We start from the raw sequence: 20,129 nt of genomic DNA, 5'->3' as shown, positions 1-20,129 counted from the left end.
CTGACAATGTCACAAAATGGGCTGTTATTTTTGTTTATCTCTGTCTGTGTTTTAGAGAACTTTAAAGGCTAAAGCAGTTACACCTCTAGCTAGATGCTTTTCTCATGAATAATTTAATTCATATCCATGCTCTTACTTGTATCACCCCAAGTCAGAAGAACACTTTCATATGTATTTTTGTCATGCTTAAGTGCAGGTTGACACACATCACAGAATCACAGATTAGGCTGAGTTGGAAGGGACCTGCCAGGATCATCAGGTCCAGTTCCTGGCCATCCACAGAACCATCCCCAGGAGTTACACCATATGCTCAAGAATATAGTCAGAGTTGGGTAACACAGCTAAAAACCAAGACCTTGTCAAGTCCAAATAAGTGCTTATGCAAACCATGCTCATAAAAGGGATATTGCTCCATCTTCTCAGAAATATGAATAAAATCAAAGTAGATAGACTATTTCTTCAATCCATGACTATTTTGTGATACCTCAATCCATGACTACAAAGCTGTAATACAGCTGAAGATCCTATATCAGATAGATCTCCCCACTGCATTTCTGAGGCAGTGGCATCATAAGAAGAATTTCTCTCAACATTTCTCTGGTATTTCTCAGAGAACACAGATCATCCATCAAAGATGTGCTTGTCAGAGCCACAATGCAACAAATGCCTGGAAACTTATGCTTAAATTTAAGTATGTTGTCAATCTTACTACTTTCAATACAGTTATACATGTTCTGAGACACATTAATTCAACATTTTAACAGACAAGGGACCCTTGAGAGATGATCATAAACACACTATTTCCTTTAAATTCACTGCAGGGATTTAAAAGCAGTGTTACAAGATCTTGAAAATACTCCATAAACCTTTCCTTAGAGCTGGAGATTTAAATCAGATAATAACTCTAGAAAAAGAAAATTATTCTGGGGAAAATTGAGCTGTTATTCAAACTCTGGGGGAGGAATATCAGTATCCTACAGTATAGTGGTTACCAGTAACATGATTAATCAAAGTCTCTTCTACTGCTCCATGCACATTTCTTTGAATGCATCTAGTTACAGCCACAGTATGACTACCTGTACTACAGATATAGACCTAAAAACCTAAATAGAAAATATGAAGTAAAATTTACAGAAGATCTTCTTTGCTTTATTTTTCTTACTCAGCCATTCTATTGATCATAGATGTGTCTTTGCTTTTGACTTACTGATATAAAGACTCCATATTTCTAGCAAAATATATAACCAGGAAAGTAACACTGAGCAGTTCACCATCTTTCATGTTTCAAATGCATACTATATCAGATAAATCAGTTAGATAAAGATTATAAAGATTATACTCCCTGGTGCTTATATTCAAATAAACACATTTATAACACAAACCAGTTATTTACACCATTATCAGAATATTGTAACCTTGAGTCTATACTTTTTATTAAGTCACCCAGGTACATTAAGTGTGCTTATTTGATTTAATACTCTTAATGTAAAATTAATTTATGACTAGATTAGAGTGATTTGAGTCACAGCCTCACGCTTTTCACACAAGACACAGGAAGATGGTTGATGATCTGCATTGCAGAATGCAAGTTCCTTACTGCAGTGCTTGAGAATCTTTGAAAGTGAACTGTTTGCATTAATGTGAAAGAGTCCACCAAGATCTAATAGTGAACACAAAATGTACATTTGGACCCTAAATCTAATGAAAAACAATGGCTAAAGGAGGAAACAAATATTTATTCATCATAATATCTGATTCTTCCATCAGTCATATCACCTACAAGTCTTACTGTCTACAATAAAGTTGACAGAGAAAAGGAATAAGCTTTTCAAAATTATTTGAAGAAAATCTTCTGAGTTATTTATAAGTGTTTATGGTGCTTCAATTTTCTTTAGTTCTAGAGAAGATTGTAACATTGCTTTTAATGTTTGAGCTAAGCTGTATTTTTTCACAAAACAATAAGGAAAATTAAAATAGAAAGAAGCTTCAAACATCAAAATTATTTTCTTGGGTTTTTTTGTTCTCTTTCAGTCTTAGGTTACAAATGCAAGATGTGGCCAGCGGTGTGTATTCTATTGCCAACTGTCAGAACCAAGTGGGGCAGATTTTTTTAATCTCTTCCACAACCAATCCTCCCTCCAGGGAGATTTCATCTGTTAATGGGGCCATTGAGTGTCACTGCATGACTGATGAAATTACATCATCCCATTATGAGAAGTTCCACCCAGAGGGAGGAGCCAAGCATTCCTACCTGGATATAATCTGAGATTTGGAACACCACAGTCAGCCTTTTCCACTGGATTCCCAGAGGAAGACCAGGCCCATCTACACCACCAATGGACCTTCAGAGGAAAACTACAGCCTTCATTAGGATCACTGCTTCAACAAAACCATGCCTATCACTCCAGGAGGACTGCAGCCACCATTTAAAGGGACTGCTGCCAACACCCTGACCAACAGGGTGTCAGGTCATACTCTAATGCTGTCAGTGTCGTTTTGTATTACTGCATTTTAGTTTTTATTTTTCCTAATAAAGAACTGTTATTCCTACTCTCATGTCTTTACCTGAGAGCCCCTTAGTAACAAAATTATAATTCAGAGGGAGGGGGTTTACATTTCCCATTTCAAGAGAGGCTCCTGCCTTCATTATCAGACACCTGTCTTTTCAAACCAAGACATTTTCTCAGAATCCATCTGAACCCTTTTCATGTTCAAGAAAGACATCTCCAACTTGACTTATTTCTTAAAAATGATAGCTTCTCCACCTGCAAGTAGCAACAGATCTGAGCTCTGGTTTGTCAGTGTGACAGCACTGAGTGATATTATAACAGTAAAATCTTGGGGAAAAATCTGTTTGACTCTATTCAGGAATTCTTTTCAATCTTCAGAAATAAATTGAAAAAATGTACCACCAAAAAAACCCCAAACATTTCTTTGGTACAAAGCCATTATTAGAAATGACCTTGTCTCCTTTTGATTGTTAAGAGATATAAGAGTTAAATGTATCATAGAAATAAAAAGTTTAGAGTATGGATCAGATGACAGACTCAAACCTCACAAATTCTATCCCACTTATCAATGTAGCATATTGATATTGTATTTGTGTGTTATTGCAGTATGAGTTTAAATCTTACATTGATATTTAAAAATATCTATTCAGCTTGTGGTCCATGACTCCTCTAAGTGTGAAATAAAAAAATTACCCCACAGATTGAGAACAAAACTGTAGCATTTCTAGGGCACATCCCTATAATGGGAAGGTTTGAGGCATACCCAGGGTGAAACAAGGGGTTGCAATCTTCCTTGAAATCAAAAGCCCCTTTAGAGTAACAGCCCAACTACCCAAATCAATCTAAAGTTAAAAAAAAAGGTGATCTAAAGTTCAGATAAAATATCAAGCCATACAGCTAAAATTGATTTTCTTTAAAGTCACGAAAGGGATGATTATTTCCTTTACTAAAATATTATTAATTCTGTGAAAATCCTAAATGTCAGAAAAGAGATCCCAAACAACAATCCCCAAACAAATCTTACCGATGATAAAGAGAATTTCCACTGCAATGTCACTGACAGTTGTGCTTCGAGTTGTAGACAGCTCATCATGGCCAATAAAGGAAACATTGTAAGGTACAGTCACAGCAACATAAAACGTTGCCAGTAAAATAAGCCAGTCCCAGCCAGCTTTAAAAGTGCTAAAATGCAGCAATATGAATTTGGATTTTTTTGCATCTGAAACTTTGTATTCTGGAAATGCTGGTTTATCTACGAAAACATTCTGAAAAAGAGAGAAAAAAGTTAAATGAGACAAAACAATTATTTGATTACACAGAAGCATTTCTTGCAATGGAGTCCTTAGGTAGTTGATGTTTTTGTAAAAAATGTCATAATAATATATGCAGGCAAGAACAAAAATTACTTTTTTTCTAACCTAGACCTCACATTCATTTATACAGATGTTCATGGAATAACTTTTGTGAATGTTGAGGCAGGAAGAAGACTAATAAGTTACAGATTAAATGGAGTAAGAGGGGACTGCATCTGCAAAAACTGTTTCTTCCTCTGTTCAACTAATTCTCACTGCAGAGCAATATTATTCTACAGGATAGATAGGTGAGAGGTTTGTATACACAAAGACATAGTACTGTAAATAGAAATATATGGAATGAAGTAACTGGTATTGAAAAAATGATCCTGTACACAGAGATGTGAGAAGGTTCTTCCAGACTATCTCTAGCCTGGTCCTAGGGACTGAACAGCTCCAGTACTGGGAGCACCTTTCCTGGTTTAATTTCTTCTGCAGGAATCCAGTTCATGTGAATGAAGGCACAATTAGTAGGAATAAGATTTTGGTTTTCTTTAAAATTGCACTCCTGATCTAAATCAAAATATTAATCTACCATAATATGGCTCCAGAACTGACTACCTTTCTTATTAGACTAGCTTTGTCTTGAGTCTGTGTCTTACCACTGTTTTATGCAATCAATATTTCAGTGTCAAACTGTAGAAATTCTTGGTTTTCACCTTTCATAGCTTTAAGAAAAAACACCTACCTTCACCAAAAAGCAGCATGTGAGACCTGACCTGTCTTGCATTATTTACTGACAAAATTCTTGCTCACTGTTACTGTGCTCCTGGTTAATGCTGTTCCAGTAACAAAAAGCCTCCCAAAACAATATTGTGCATTCAGCAAGCTAAGATTACTTCTGATCTTGAAGTTATTCACTATGAAATTAAAAAGACAAAACCAGCATAACCGTAGACTTAACTGCACCTGCCTTGTCCGTCACAGCCTTTCTCTTTGTGCTTCCTTTGAAATACTGATGTCATTGCCTTTTCTATTCTTGGTTCTTATTCATGAATTTAGGCAGCTGAATTCTCACTGTTCTTAGAGTCAGCCCATTTTTTAATCATGGAAAAGAAAGAATTCCTCATATTATTTCCAACTCATAGCTCCAAAAACCCATGTACTAAAGCTGGTAAATTAGTCTCAGAATAAATGTTTTAACATGGTAAAATAACATCTGCACTAGCATTTTGACAGTACAGGTAAGGCATCAAAAAACTATTTAAGAGTCATATTCCTAAAAAATATTATCATATTACAATACAATGAAAATATCCCTGGAAGACCTGGTCATATTTTGTGGGGCTAATTTTTTATTATTATGCTTCTTCAATGTGAAAAACTTGTAACTTTAAAAAAAAAATTTTTTTTTCAATATTTAATCTTTTTTAAACATTAAATTCAATGGAAGAGGCTCTTTGCCCTATAGCATATATAGCAGTTGTGTATTTTCATGCCTTTAATCTATATCAAGACTTTTTTAACTTTTAATTTGTACTGCACAAAGCAAGACAGTTATTTTTTCTCATAAACATTTCTTTAGAAGTTGGTTTTTTGCTATATTGTTGGTTTGTCTATGGTTTGATTTAGTGTTAGCAACATTCACAGCATGCTTTGTGAACGTACTCATTATTTATAGTTACTGGGGGAATACAGAATTAATTTGAAGACAGAAACATTACTACTTCATTTAGGAAATTAAAAGATAGATATCACACCAGAAAGTTGGAGATATTCACGTGAAAACTTGCCTAAACGAAGTGTGACCTTTTGGAGCTTAACAGCATTAAGAGTTTCAGATAGAGGAAGAGCTTGAGTATTTTTTTTTCTTTTTTTTTGAAAATAGTAATAATTGAGATGATGAAGTAAATTGGAACCTAAAATTATGAGAACCTGTGGAATCTAAGTTCTGAGAAATTTTGTAATGTGGCTGTCATGGCATTCAATGTCTGTTTACTGTATGATTAAATGCACTATCTTGCTATATGGTAGAAAATTCTACAATAGGAAGAAATATGCTTCAGTGAGAAATATTTTAATCCTTGTTGCTATAAAATTGTGATCAGGATATATCTCAAGTACTCTTTGACCCTTTACAGCACTTGAATTTTTTTTAAGTTAGTGCAAAGGCTACTTCTTTTTCTTCTTTTTTTTTTTTTTTTTTTTTCTGGGGGGGTTTAGGGGAAGAAAAGAGTTTCACCTACATTATTAATTTTTAATTTGTTCTTCTCTCGTCTTTGTAGATGTCCAGAGATGTGATAAAGGACAGCTCTACTCCGTCTGCGTGCTGACTCAAAATGTGATCCTGCCCTTCCTCTTCCTTTCCATTTTTCTGCAGAACAGAAGTGAGAGTGCATTAAAGATCAGGAAATAACATTTTAACCTTTGGGATCTGAACTACTGATATTTCAGACATTGGTAGAAATGTAAATATTATGTACACCTTTTCTTTTGCTTAATCTTTTGCAGCAAAGCAACAAACCCCCTCTCCTGAAGGGCAAATAAAAACCACTGTGAAGTTTTAATTGTCAAATGCCTTCACACAGCTCAGAAGCAGGTAATTGCAACATTTGATTTCACAGATAAGATAAATGTACTTTCTACTGTTTCAGACCAGAGGGAAGGATGTCTAGATGTAACCACAGAAAATATCCTTGAGGTGATTCTACTCTCTCTCACTTCACAGAAAGAAAAAAATCCCTTGCAATTTTAAAAAACAGAGAGTCTGACTTGTACTAGGCTTCCATTATGTCAGAATGTGCTAATTTGTAAGCTTGCTCATTAGTAATAGGCAATTCTTACATTCATGTGTTTAGATTCCTTTTCCCACCACATGGCCACTGGAAAAATCGCGTGACATATTCCTTGGTGACATGAAACCCATTAAGAGCAAAGACTGAGCATTATTTTGGAAAGGTTTGTGGTTTTTACCTCCATTCAAATGTCTGTAATTGTCAATCATGGGAACAAATTTTGTTCTTGCTTATAAAGCAGTAAATTCAAAGTAATTCCAGTCACTCTGATGGAATTACAGTGAATTGATGCCAGAGTAAATGAAAGCAGACTTTTTGTGATGTGTCAAGATTAAGGAAAAAGAAATTATGGGACAAAAGGAAGAAGCCGTCTGTCAAGGAGGTTTAATTAAAGTCAATTGAATGCATACAAATTAAGGAGAAAAAATTAGCAAAACACAAAACTAATTAGCAGAGCCAGAATTTAGAAGCAAGCAAAATAGCTACATCTTGAAACCTGCCTAAAGAAGCAAGAAAGATTTGTATTATAGGAGACTGATGTATTTTTGGCTTAACAGTGCAAAACCATACATAACAAAATGTGTAGGAGGGAAAATTTTCCAAACTTCTCAGTAAAAAAGTTTTTGTGTAATTCAAGTAAAAGCAGTCTCTAGTTGAGGATGTTTTTTTTAACTTGTCAGTAAAGAGAAGGGGGAAAAAGAAAAGTAAAAACACAAGAAGGGAAAATCTCTGTACTGTGATGCCAAACCACTACTCAAAAGTTGAAGGGGGCAGATGGAGAAGCCTCAAACTTTTCCATCAACGCATATTTGTATCAGCTACAATGAAGAAATCTAGAACAAAAAAAGCATTATTTCAGAAAAGACACAAATAAATTAATGTTGTTGTTTTTTTTTAAATAATCTCTCAATCATCAAACCACTTACTTACTTACACTCAAGCTAAATTCTGAGTCTTCTAAAATTCTGGGTAAGAACAAAATGCTTATCTCTTTCTCTGAGGAAAAATGAATTTAAGTCAATGGAATTGGATCTCCACTGTAGAACTGTTCAGCTACAGTAGCCTGGTTTTGTCATATGACTTTGAAATTCTCTTTAAAACCATTTACAGGCCTCTCTTTTTTCATTTTCTCAACAAAAATTGCCATGTTGTACGAGGCCACCCACTTCACTCTACTGCATCCAAAAGAGGTCAATAGAACAGGCTTCAGATCTGCTAGGAAGCAGGCAGGGAAAGCACTCTTCTTGATCTTCTGGCCAGTAATATTTTTGAGATGCTTTAGCTACAGGCTTCATCCTCATGCTGTACCCTATCTAATACCTGTCCTTGTCGTAAGCCTAGAGAGCCTGAGGCAGCCCATGCTGGCAGATGGCAGATAAAACAGCCTTGATGATGTGGTCTGTTGTGAGACCAACACCAAGCTGTGCTCAGAAAGCAAGCCTGGTACCTTCAGGTGGAGTTTCCTGGAGTTCTTTCAACATCCCCAGCAATACGAGGCCTTTCAGCATGGAAGTGGATTTCCCTACCTCTGGTCAGCCTTGGAAGTCTTTACTTCAGCTAGACCACCCCTGACATTTTAAATATATTCTTTAAACATATCCTTTCAGTAGCTATGTGCAGAACAACATGAAGCTTTCAAGCTATGGATACACGATTGCCTGGTACAATGGTGTTACACTGCCTTCAGGCTTTTTCTCTGTAACTCCTAACCTCAGATGTGCCTTTCTCTCACATGCTGGGCACTGAGCTGAAAGCTGTCCACAATTCCATCTCTTTCCAGAAAGCTATGAGACTATGGAAACAGTCAATGTACACATATTCAGTTACTATTTCCTTTTCTCCCCATATATTTACTGACACAGAGTTTCACTCTCTATCCACTCTTTAAATGAGGACAGGTCCCTTGCAAGGTTTTAAATTTTATGTGCCAGCAGTCTGGTAATTTTTGGCTTTACACAGATTCCATCTCTCCTACCTAGGTTCAGAGTTTCAGTCACTAAGGATGTCGTACTCACTAACCTGCTCAGGCTGTGGGACTTGATGTGGCACTTAAAATCATACCAATTTCACGTTTTCACAGCAAATGACTTCCATCACATGCTGATTACACTATTTGCAAAGGATTAATGCTACCTCTCTGTTAATATTGGGAGTCACTCAGCTCCTAAAGACAGAAAAGCATGCATCAATAAGGAAACATTACATTAATTATGAAGTAAGTAGTAGTTTTCTTACTAATCAAAAGTGGCAAAAGTTTTTATGGTTGTTATTGAAAGTGAAAAAAAATTAATTAATTGTAAAGATAAGATGCCATCAGAGCACATGTCAGTAGCTTATAAATAAGCGAATGACATTTGTGAATTCTCTTATTTTCTGGTCTCCCAATGCCTTCAGGAAAGGAATCAATCCGGAGCCTTGGCAAACTACACTGCTCAGGTGTGCATCTACATGTGTATGATTATTTTCTGTAACTACCTTCTTTTCTTGTCATACTCAGTTCACAGCTCACTATTCTGGAACAGACAGCTCATTTTTTATAAACTTCCATCTGTTTCTCTCTGTTTCCTTGAAAATTTAGGTACCTGAAAGATTTTATTTTTTATTTTTTTCCATGGCTGATCTTAGAAAAAAAGATCCAAGAATAAAATAAAGCATAAGTAGAAAATCACTTTAATAAAACTCGCTTCTTTTTGCCCTGTGCTTAAAATCAAAAGGATTTCTCATTTTCCCAAAAACAGTGAGAAATCTTATTCTAGAAAAATCCCAGATTTTTGGGATCTATTTCCTGGTGCTTCTACACACCCCTTCCTGTGTAAAGGTACTCCCCCCACCAAGATAGCTCTTAAAAAGGATGCTTGCGATTTAGTCTTATCTGCTCTTTATCAGAAAAGTGGTAATACATTTTTTAACTCTTACCGCTGTCCTTCTGGTTGTTCTTCTTTCAAATGAACATAGATATAGTGCCACAACCACCAGACATGACAATTACAGAATATTTTCCAAGAAAAGAAAATAACAGAACACCCCTTTGCTAAGCTTAACATTAGCTTCCCAACAGTTTAAGACTTCTTATAATCTTGTGAGGGAAGCTTGCAGCAAAAGAAAGCACATCCAGACAAAAATGTCTTTGTAACTCTTGTCTTGTATTTTTATAGGAACATGAGGCTTCAATCATCCATTTAAGGTTAATAGAAAGAGGAGGCATAACTCTTTTCTCATCCCTTTGGAAAAAAACAAAAGACCCACTTCTTAGGTTTAAATCAGAAATATAAACCCTGACAGCTTCTGACAAGCTTTCATAGGTATGTGCTGCCCTAGCAATGCAGAGGAACTGGAAAGTCAGCTTTACTGGCTAAATTGACCCAAAAAGCATGTCTGCTCTCCTTCTAAGCAGTTCATTGAATCCTAGAATAATTTAGATTGGAAAGACCCTTAGGATCATCAATTCGCAATCACTAATTGTGACCTCCACCACTAAACCATGTCCCCAAGTGCTACTCTGATGCATTTTTCAAATACTTTCAGGTATGGTGACTCAACCACTTCCCTAGGCTGCCTGTTCCAAGCTTGATAACAGTTTTGGTGAAGTGCTCCTAAAATCAGGATAGTCAGAGCAAAGCATTAGAGTCCAGAATTTATGATTTATAATGATCTCATTCTCCAGGTAAAGTCTGACACATTTATAGAATCATAGAATCTTGGACTGCTTTGGGTTGGAAGTAACCTTAAAGATCATTTAATTCCAACCTTCCTGCCATGGGCAGGGACATCTCCTACTAGACCTGGTTGCTCAAAGCCCCATCAACCTGGCCTTGGACACTTGCAGGAATGGAACATTCACCTCTTCTCTGTTCCAGTTCTCAGCTGTTCCAGGGCCTCCTCTCTCTCTTAGTGAAGACTTAGTAACCCTGATATGGCCCAGAAGCACTATGCTCACTCCATAGCAGACAACCTGTGGCATGAGAGACCATGAAATGTGTTTTTTTCCAAATACCAAACTGAGCTAACCTGCTCTGGTCAGAAAGTTTACACCTTATTTACAAAAAAAGTCTCAGCCTCGGTGGTTTTTCCTCATTCATTTGTATCCTTTCAAAAGAACTGCTTTCATTTATCTCATTCATGCATTAATTAAAACCACTACCTACCGTTCCCTCTGGTGTGATACATACCAAACATACTCTTGTATGGAAACATCTGCCAGTCTGATCATGGGTCATTACCCATGATTTTGTACCGAAAAATTTCAATACAAGTGTGCATGGACACAAAATAGAAAATTAAGATCTAGCATTTCATTCATATGACACCGGAAAAGACACCAAGAGATTTGCCCGTGTTCACCTAAAACATAGAGAATGAGTTAAAGCAATCTGCACCTCTCAAATTTAACCCAGCACACAATATCCTGGCAAAATGTGAATGAAATAGAGAGGGATGATGTAAAGTAGCCTGGGAGTTTAGTTATGGAAACTCATGCACAACTGAGCAACTTTATTCAGAGAGGGTATTTCTACCAACACCCTGTGTGGCAGGGTTATCCTAAAGGCTGTGAAGCTGCAGACCTGCATCTCTAAGCAGTATTTCTGCAGTACAGTGGTCAACAAAAGATGAGTTCACCACTAGGGACAGGACCGTGACTCTTCACTGTTTTTTTCTACTTTCACAAGAATTTTAGCTCCGTGCTCAAAATTATATTCCAGCCCCAACTACTTGACTGCCACTGCTGCCCTGTTTGCTTGGCAGGTGGGTTGTTAGACTTAGGGTTAGATTGACCATCCTCTTCAAAGAGTGTAAATATAATCATCTCAAGTCATGATGTGTAACCCTGACTGGACAAAAGTAGAAAAGGTAGTATAGACATAGGTCTCTTTAATTACTTTGCACAAAGACTCCTTAAGAAAAACAGTGAGTTCCATATTTAAATGGACTCTATAGTGGGTGTTCTCTGTGAAAATTCCAAATTTTAGATTTCTTTAGCAGTGTGGTGTACACCTTTATAAATATATTCCATAAAAAAATTAGATTGCTTCATTTTAGCTATTTTGAGAGCTAAGCCAGGAGTATGAGGAATAAAAAGATAAAATTTTTTAGTAAAATTTTATTTCACTAGCATTTTACTCAAAGGACTAGGTAAGTTGGCACAGTAGACAAGAACTTTTCATTTATTTCATTGTTTACAAAATTGAAGTCAATCATGAGATGAAACAGCAAGTAATGCCAACTCCTACTTAAGAAAATTTATCATAGAAATAGTATCATTTTGAGTGTGTAAACTAGATTTGAACAATAACACCAACAACAGAGTAGAACAGGACAAATAGACTACATTGCCAAAAGGTATCCAGATACAGACAGACTGGAAGAAATCCATGATGCTGCTCCATGCGCACACTGGAAGGAGCACTGTGAAAATGAGTAGTAACCAGGTTAAGGCTGTGATTTTTAGTGCTGGTTGGACCCTTCCCTGCTCAAGACACAGTGGTATATTGTTGTAGCTGTGTGGTCTCTCCTGCTGCTCTACTCTGAAATCAGGCAGGGAAATAAACCTCCCCCATTACCTTTCCTGTGTATATCTTTATGCTGTCACAAGCACACAGCCCAGTCACACAGAGAGATATTTTTACCTGGAATATCTCACAAGTACTGAATTTTTCCCTTTTGAACCTGGGTTCAGTGAAAGAATTTGTTAAAGAAATTGTCCATCATTTATTCATCTTACAAGTCTATTTATAAAAGGCTTCCTGTAAGAAGGGCAATAAAGTTCTTTTTGTCCTTTTAACACATGTCTTGGGAAACCCTCATCACTTGCATCATAAAGTAAGGAATACCGCAACAGAAAGTGTGATCTTTGAATAGGCCCCCATGAATAACCCATGTGCAATAAAATATATACAATGATGCCTACAGGAAACACAATGGTTAAAAACATATCCAGTATGATTGACACAAAACACATTTCATAGGCAGTCCTCAAGAAAAGCAAATCACCAAGGAAATTCTGAAGGAGACAAATGGGGTAAAGCAACTCTGAATGAACACAAAAAAACATCTAAAACCAGATTATATGGAAAGCTGGTTTAATTTTTTTCTAGTCTTTTATAAAACCTAGAAAAATTTACAGTTATTATTCAGGGGACAGCACACCAGCAGATAAGCAGAAAACTGATGAAAACCTTCTTTGGTGTTAATGACAGAATAAAAGCACTACCATGGGCAAGAGGCTGCAGGAGCTCTGTTGGTTATATGACACATTCTCACTGTCAACAACAACCAACAATTCACAAAACTCTTTGCTGTATGGTGGATCCAGGCTAGCCTGTAGCTGCTTTTTTAATTCTGTTAACTGATTAATTGATTCAATAAGAAGATGTACTTAACACACATACCAGCTATACCCTGTAAACATTATTACAGAACATTTTTTAAAGGGGCAAATTTTACACAGAATCAATGGCATGATTATGATTATTTTAGTATTATGCCTTCAGAGAAAATTCACTTTGAACAGAAAGAGAAAAGAAGCAATTTTATACATAACTATTAATGCTTTTATGAATTAGAAAGAACCAAATACAGCTTATGAGAAAAAAATCCTTAAGCACATTTTGGTCTGCCGATTCTTCCACTATGAAGAAAAAAAAGGTGTGAGGAAAGAGACACACAAAGCCAAAAGAAAGGTTCTTTGTCCTCTTTCATTTTGGTGGTTGATGGTAGTGTACAAATAAATAAATAAACAAATTTTCCTTTTTAGGTACCTGTATGTGGGTCTATCTTATAAATATCATAAAAATAATTAGGCAAAAAAATTTCAAAAGACATAACTTTCTTCAACTGATTCCAATAGGCTGAGTTTCAGCAGAAGAGAATTCCAAAAGTGAATTATTTTAAACTATTTTCTCATTTATTAATACTACAGCCAAAAGTTACAGAACTTTTGTAATGAAGTAAAATATTCCAGCTCAAAAATAGCTATTTCATAATACTGCAAAAATAGTTTATTTGCCACCTTTCTAATGTTACTACTCTAGAATTTTCTCACAAATTGTAAAATTGTCATTTTTATTATGTCATCAAATTTGAGACATGTCTATTGATTCAACTTAAATGAGCGGTCATATATTTTTCTTACAGAATAAAATGTAGTATTGAATTTACAGCTGGGTCATCAGTCACTTCCAGCTGTTTTTAGTGTCTCTTTTTTCCAGGAATAGTTTGCATTTCCCCCAGAAAATGCCCACAAAGCTCATGGGACAATGACATGCTCATAAATCTTTATGAACACAAATGTAACTGGAATAATAAAGAGAATATTTGAAATATTTTTCAAGAACCCCTCGAACTGAAATAAGGCCAACTATTTCAGTCACCAAGAAACTTTTCATTCTCTTCAGCAAGTGTTAATATCCCTTCCTCTGCAAGTCTATAGTATTTAAAGACACAATATCATGGAACCTGAGGGTTTTCTCTTTTCCTTTAGTTCCATAAAATTTAATAATGTATTTTATCTATTGATATTTTTCCTCCTTTTTTATATTCAGAAAATGATTAGCATAATTTCAAAGTCATTAATTGCAAAAACAATTAAAAAAAATTTGCACAGATGATGATGTTAAAGTATACCTTGCTTACTCAAGTGAAAATAGTAATACACGTACCTGAAAATTTGCTATTTTTAATGAAAGCATGTCTTTTGAGAATGAAGACTTGTATTCTTAATAGATTTATGTAAAATATAGAACCAGATAAATCCCCCATAAAAAAGGTTTAGTGATCCATGGAACTGGCCCTGAGTTAAAACAGCAGGGGGCGGGGGAATAGATTATTTTTTAAAAAATAGTTTTTAAACTTAAGAAATATGTTAATTCAAAATCTTATTATATCTGTGCATATGTTCTATGAGGCCATATAAAGACCCAGGAAGTTTCTCTGATTATCCCTGAAGGAATGATATGCTCAGTCTCTGATAGTGACGGGTCCTAAGGCCCAGCCTGTTTTACAATTTTAAGTACAGAATTTAGGAGTGTTGTAAATTCATCTGTTCTACAGCTATGCAAAACTCAGATGTAAGAGATCTTACCTGCTGTGTCTTTATAGGGACTCAGAATTGCTCTGAGGAGCTGCAGCATGGGCTACATGCCCTGTAACTCTAATTACAGTTAGATTTCACAAATGGCCCAAGGCCTTCTAAATATGTTTGGGAACACAAAGTACATATGAAATATGCATTCTAGTCCTCATGGTTCCTTAATAAAATGTAAGATACCAGGCTGTGTCTAGGCCAGTAAAAGTCTTTAGTGATATTTCTCCCTTTTCAGATTTTTTTTTCCCCACAGAAATAAGAAAGATTGTAAATTATATAGGAAGGTTGTAAACTGTCTGACTCATTAAAAAATCACCTACCACACACACAGAACAGTCTGAAAAGTGCTTCAGCAACATATGTGCTGAAGAGATTCCCTGTTTCTTACATGCTTTTTCTTGTCTGTCTTACATGGCTGAGTTTTCAAACTTTAAAAGGAGTGTCTGAAGCTACTTTTCAACAATCTGTCAGCAAAATGGAGAATAAAACAAAGCAGAAACCCAAACAAACAACTTCTCCCTTCTCCCCCACCTTGATAACCTTGTTTCCTAAGGAAAATCTGGAAGCAATGGCATAAATTTATCTAGGAACTGGTGAGTATGAACTTTTTGGTTGCTAATGTATATATTCTCTCAACCTTCCAGAATATCCAAGAATAGTCTGCTGCTCTGCATTTTCTCAAGAATCAGACTTTGCTTGCTTTTTTTCTCATTTTCATTCTACATATATCACGAAGGACAAGGACACTTTTCCCTCAGCTCCAGAACATGCCCTGTGCCTCTCTGGGAGCTGCTGGAATGGAGCCGCCACTTGCATTTAACACTTGATTCAAGGCTAAAGCAGGAGCTACAAAGATTGATATGTCTCCAAAGATTCAAGGCTCAAATAAAACTTATTTGCTTGGATAAGAAGGTGAAAAGGTGAGAGGGAGAACATCTACATGCTCACAAATGCCAAAAGGAACAGGGAGAGAAAGGCACCTCTGCTTTTGTCCCCTAATTATTTAAACTATAGTCTGCAGACCAGGAGGAAAGGAGTTTCTCTTTAATAATGGTAGAAGAGTTTCAGACCCTTCTTACTTTGATGGTGAGCCAGGAGCAAAGCCATGCTAGGGGGATGTAACTCATTGCAGAATAAATGTAATTCATTGCAGAATAAATGTAATTCATTGCAGAATAAAGTCATTCTTCCTTTGGGCAGCAGGAGTACTGGGCTAAAACTCTGTTTCTATCCCACCTCCTCCATTGATAGAACTGCATGGTGCCTGTGTATCCTGAAAAAAATTTAGCTGCTTTGGTTATTGTAAGTCTAGGTGACTGTATGGTTGTGTTCCCCATCCCAACATACTGTCTTCTGACAGACATAAGAAGCTTTAAAATGAAAAATTGTCTCCTGAATATTCACTGCAGTAGCTTGAGCAATCATGAAGTAGCTGAGACAGTAATTAGGCAGAATAAATCAAAGTGCACACTGCAGAATTTCTTACAAGAGACCAGTACTGCTTCAAATAGACATTTTCAACATAAAAAATCTGGAATGTAAAATGTTTGGCACATGGTATTTCACTTCTGGCACACTGAAAAGAACAACTCCTCCCTCCAACAAATGATGCATAATCAAAATAAATCTGTCTCCTCAGAAATTCATATGGACCTAAGGATTACTAAGAAGCCAGAAAAAGCCAGACAGTTGAACCATAACATTCAGCTTAGTTTAATCTGTTGTGGCAGAAGGTGTAGTCCAACTTTTAATTCACATTATTTTGAGAGTGAAGGCATCTTTATCAACAGGCAGACCAACCTAAAACATGAAATTCTGTTTAAGAAAATCTTTATTTTTTGCTTTATGAAGAGTCAAAGAGTGGAACAGACTGCCCAGATAAACTGTGGAGTTTCCATCCTTCATACTTTGAGCACATATCTGCGTGTATTCCTGGGTAATCCATTCAATCTGACCCTGCTTTGAGAAGGGGACATTGGACCAGATAATCTCCAGAGATTCCCACCTCAAATATTGTGTGATTCTGTGGTTACTATATATTACACACATTTTTATAATAATTCTGGAATAAAGTTGAGAAAATCTGTCCTAAAATAATTGCTTTCAAACAAAGAGTTCAAAATTTTCATAATAAAAAATAAAACAAAACAAAACAAAAGCAAATAGATTACCAATATCTTTGTGAAATGAGTCAAATTAATCAGAGGAATTTTAGCAGTGACTATAGCAGTGGAATCCTATGTAATCTAAATTATTCCATGTTAGCACACAGATTAGAGGTCTAAAAATAGTCACAGAATAATTTAATTTCTTATTTTCCTACCTGGATTCCTGTTTTCTCACTAAATTCCTGCATATGTTCTAGTGCCATATGCAGAAATGAAGAAGCACTGACCCAGCTAAGCCTCACTAGAGTTCAGATTTGGAGAACAGAATTTTCAGTTTAATCACTTTTCCTCCAAAAGGACTATGGAACTTCAAATTAAAAAGTAGCTCATTGTAAGTTAGGATGTTAAAATGAAATTCCTATAAATCCCCTTAAGAAACAGTTTATTAAAAAAAAACAAACAAGCAAACAAACCTTTTCCTGTATATTGAAAAGACCATCAATTTGCTTAAAGTGCACAATTTTAGGAAAAAAAAGGTGGCAAGTTGCTTTTCAACAGCAAAATGATTACAGCTATTATTAAGCAGCTGGAAAGCAGAGCATATTTCTACAGTAAACTTACAGGTAGGGCAAACACCTATTGTTGAAGGCAAATCAGCAATACTGAAAAATGGAAGCCTTTAAGGATACTGTCAAATTGACTTAAAAACCAAACCCAAACCAAACCAAAGAAGTGTGAAAGTTGCTGACTTTCATAGGAGTTCTTAAAGACTGTCAAACTTCTCAGGCATGTCTTTTTCAATTTTTCTTATGTGAAAGTCTTAGAGCAAAGTCTGCTTCTCCCATTGGTTGATAGAGCTCTTTTCACTGGAAACTTTTATAGAGAGAAGAAAAGCAGGAAAAAACCCTGTTAAATTTGTATTTAGAATGACACATTCAAAAGAAAAGGTCACAGACGACATCTGACATTTGGGCTGGGAAAAAGAAAATAAGGTAAAAAAGTGGACTTTTGCAAGGCACATTGGCACAAAGGACCAATTGAAGTTGTGTGAACAGATGAGATAAAATTGATAAGAAAATGTCTGCAGAAAATCAGACATCATTGGCTCCCGAGATTTGCAAAAGTAAATACACAATGCACAAGAAGAAAGAGGCCATAAAACCAGAAGATAAAGTTCAGGAAGGTGTCATTGTAAAAGTACAAGGAGAACAAGATTTTACAGACAAAACAGGTGATATCAAAAGTAGGAAAGACCTGAGGAAGTAGGAGTCTGGAGAAGGCTTTTGGAGGTACAGCCAGTCAAAGAGCGCTACCACAAAGTGTTGGTGGGATATCAAAGGGGCAGATTTAAGAGAAAAGGAACATGAAAGAATTTTGTTAGATAAGTTTTCTAAGGAGTTTAGACATTAAAGTGAGATGGCATATAACTATTAATCACCTATAAAATTATAAAAGTCAGTTCTGGGCAGAAAACAGAAGAGAGCAACTGAAAAAAAACATTGCTAAAGGGGCCTTGCATGGGCAGGATAGTTTCACACTGAGAATGTTTTTGTCTAGGTTCTCCTTACATACACAGTCTAACCTCAAGAGATATGCTAAAAAGGCAGTAGAAAACTGTGCATGATGGCAATTACCTTGTAGCAATAGTTCAGTTTCAACTGTAAGTTCAAAAAATTATTTGATTTTTGAAAGGACAAATTCAGTAATCTTTGAAAAAGTAAATCAATCTGTAAGAATTAAAAAGTTTTTTTCATACATTCAAAAAACCCCAACAAACTCAAGCCTTTTTAATACAAGGTGCATTGTGCATTCTTCGTAGTAATTGTGATCTAAGTAAAGAAGCAGCAACTACTTCTAGAAGTTAAACATTCTGAAATTTCAGGTACTGAATGAGTTGCACAGGTTGTACTGGGAATTCTTTTTTGAAAATAATGAGATGATATTCACCACTGGAGGATTAATAAATCACTCTGCAGGGGAAGAATTTTAATGTCATTAAAAAAGACCTGGTGTACCTCTACATTTATTTTTATGTAGTCAGGTGGATATATACAACATAAAAATGCTGAAATTAAAAAAGATTTGAATAAATGGTTAAATCATGTTTGTTTTCTCACTCTAGTTATTAAAATGCAATAATTACTAAAGCCCCACACTAAGTGCTACTTTCTGCTTCCATGATGCTAATAACAGAAAATTATTGTCATGGTTTTAAAATTATTATGAAGCAACAGAACAACTAAGTTTCAGGATGATGTTCCAAAGAATACATCAATGAATAAAGCCAAGTGTCCATGCTCATTCTTGTGGCAATTGAATGGGCATTTGCTGGTGTGGTGTAGCCCTGCACAAGTGCATTCCTGTGTCAGCAGTCAGCAGAGTTGTATTAATTTGTAAACATGCTACAGGAAACAGGAGTTAAAATCTGCTTAGATTTATAATTTGATATGAAACCATGTCAAAGACCATCTTAATCCATCCTAAAATAAGCACGCAGCTACAAAATGTTTATCAGATAAACAATAGCTGTCATTTTGCAAGTAATCAGCAACATACCTATTTCAAGTCATCCCTGGCATACTTAATGTGATTTCTCACTGGGTCTATCCTGAAAATTTGCATCGCTTGTAAGTAAATCATTAGCCTTTAGAGCACAGATGTTCTGACAATCTCTCTCCTACATAGTTCCATGTATCAGGTTTTAAGAAGTTACTTTCCTAAAACTTTTATAAGAGTAAGGTTTTCTGAGGCTTAAGGAGAAACAAGATAAAATATTTTTCGTATTTTTATTTTTTTACTTCAAGAGATAGGAATTGGTTGAAATTGAATGTAAGGAAAAGGAGTAAAATGTACTTGTGTACTACTTCAAAACCATTTTTCAGTCTTCCAGCTTTGAAACTTTCAAATATATTCATTGCAAAAAATGAAAGATGAAAAACAACTCCCCCAGAAAACCTGCTAATATTCAGAGTTTGAAAATAATGTAAAAGGTGAAATTATTTGTCCAAGCATACAAAAGTGGCAAACATCGTAAGCATAAGTATTATTCAGCACAAGAAAGCATAATATTTTACAGTTTAAAGTACTAAAATTTCATAAAAGAATACTGAATCACACACCGCTGTAACTGAAATATCACTTTTTTGTTGATAAATGAACATTTCAAACCCAAAAAAGTTTAATAATAATTGTTCCCCTACTTTGGGAAATCCACGAGGAGCAAATGTGTTCTAAGTGCTGTAGCTATGTAGTTGTTGACTTATGCAGAGATCAATGGCTATCACGTGGTGAAAAACTTCAGTAGGTCCCAGAGTAGTACCAGGTTGTAAAATTCAGCACCAATG

At 35.6% G+C, this 20,129-nt stretch overlaps 1 protein-coding gene across 2 annotated transcripts in view; it reads right to left on the bottom strand.

Annotated features, from left to right (window-relative positions):
- KCNH8 (potassium voltage-gated channel subfamily H member 8) overlaps positions 1–20,129 on the bottom strand; it is a 173,710-nt gene that overhangs the window by 83,167 nt on the left and 70,414 nt on the right. For both annotated transcript variants that reach the window (XM_064704611.1, XM_064704612.1), the window contains exons 4-5: positions 6,049–6,176; positions 3,535–3,775 (exon numbers count right to left, since the gene is read on the bottom strand). In XM_064704611.1, coding sequence (XP_064560681.1) covers positions 3,535–3,775; positions 6,049–6,176 — 369 coding nt within the window. The remainder of the gene's footprint in view (positions 1–3,534; positions 3,776–6,048; positions 6,177–20,129) is intronic.

Source organism: Zonotrichia leucophrys, chromosome 2 (genome assembly GCF_028769735.1).
Source record: "Zonotrichia leucophrys gambelii isolate GWCS_2022_RI chromosome 2, RI_Zleu_2.0, whole genome shotgun sequence".
Taxonomy (NCBI): Eukaryota; Metazoa; Chordata; class Aves; order Passeriformes; family Passerellidae; genus Zonotrichia; species Zonotrichia leucophrys.
Note: the sequence above shows the minus strand (reverse complement) of the source record. Positions and strands in the feature narration are given on the sequence as shown.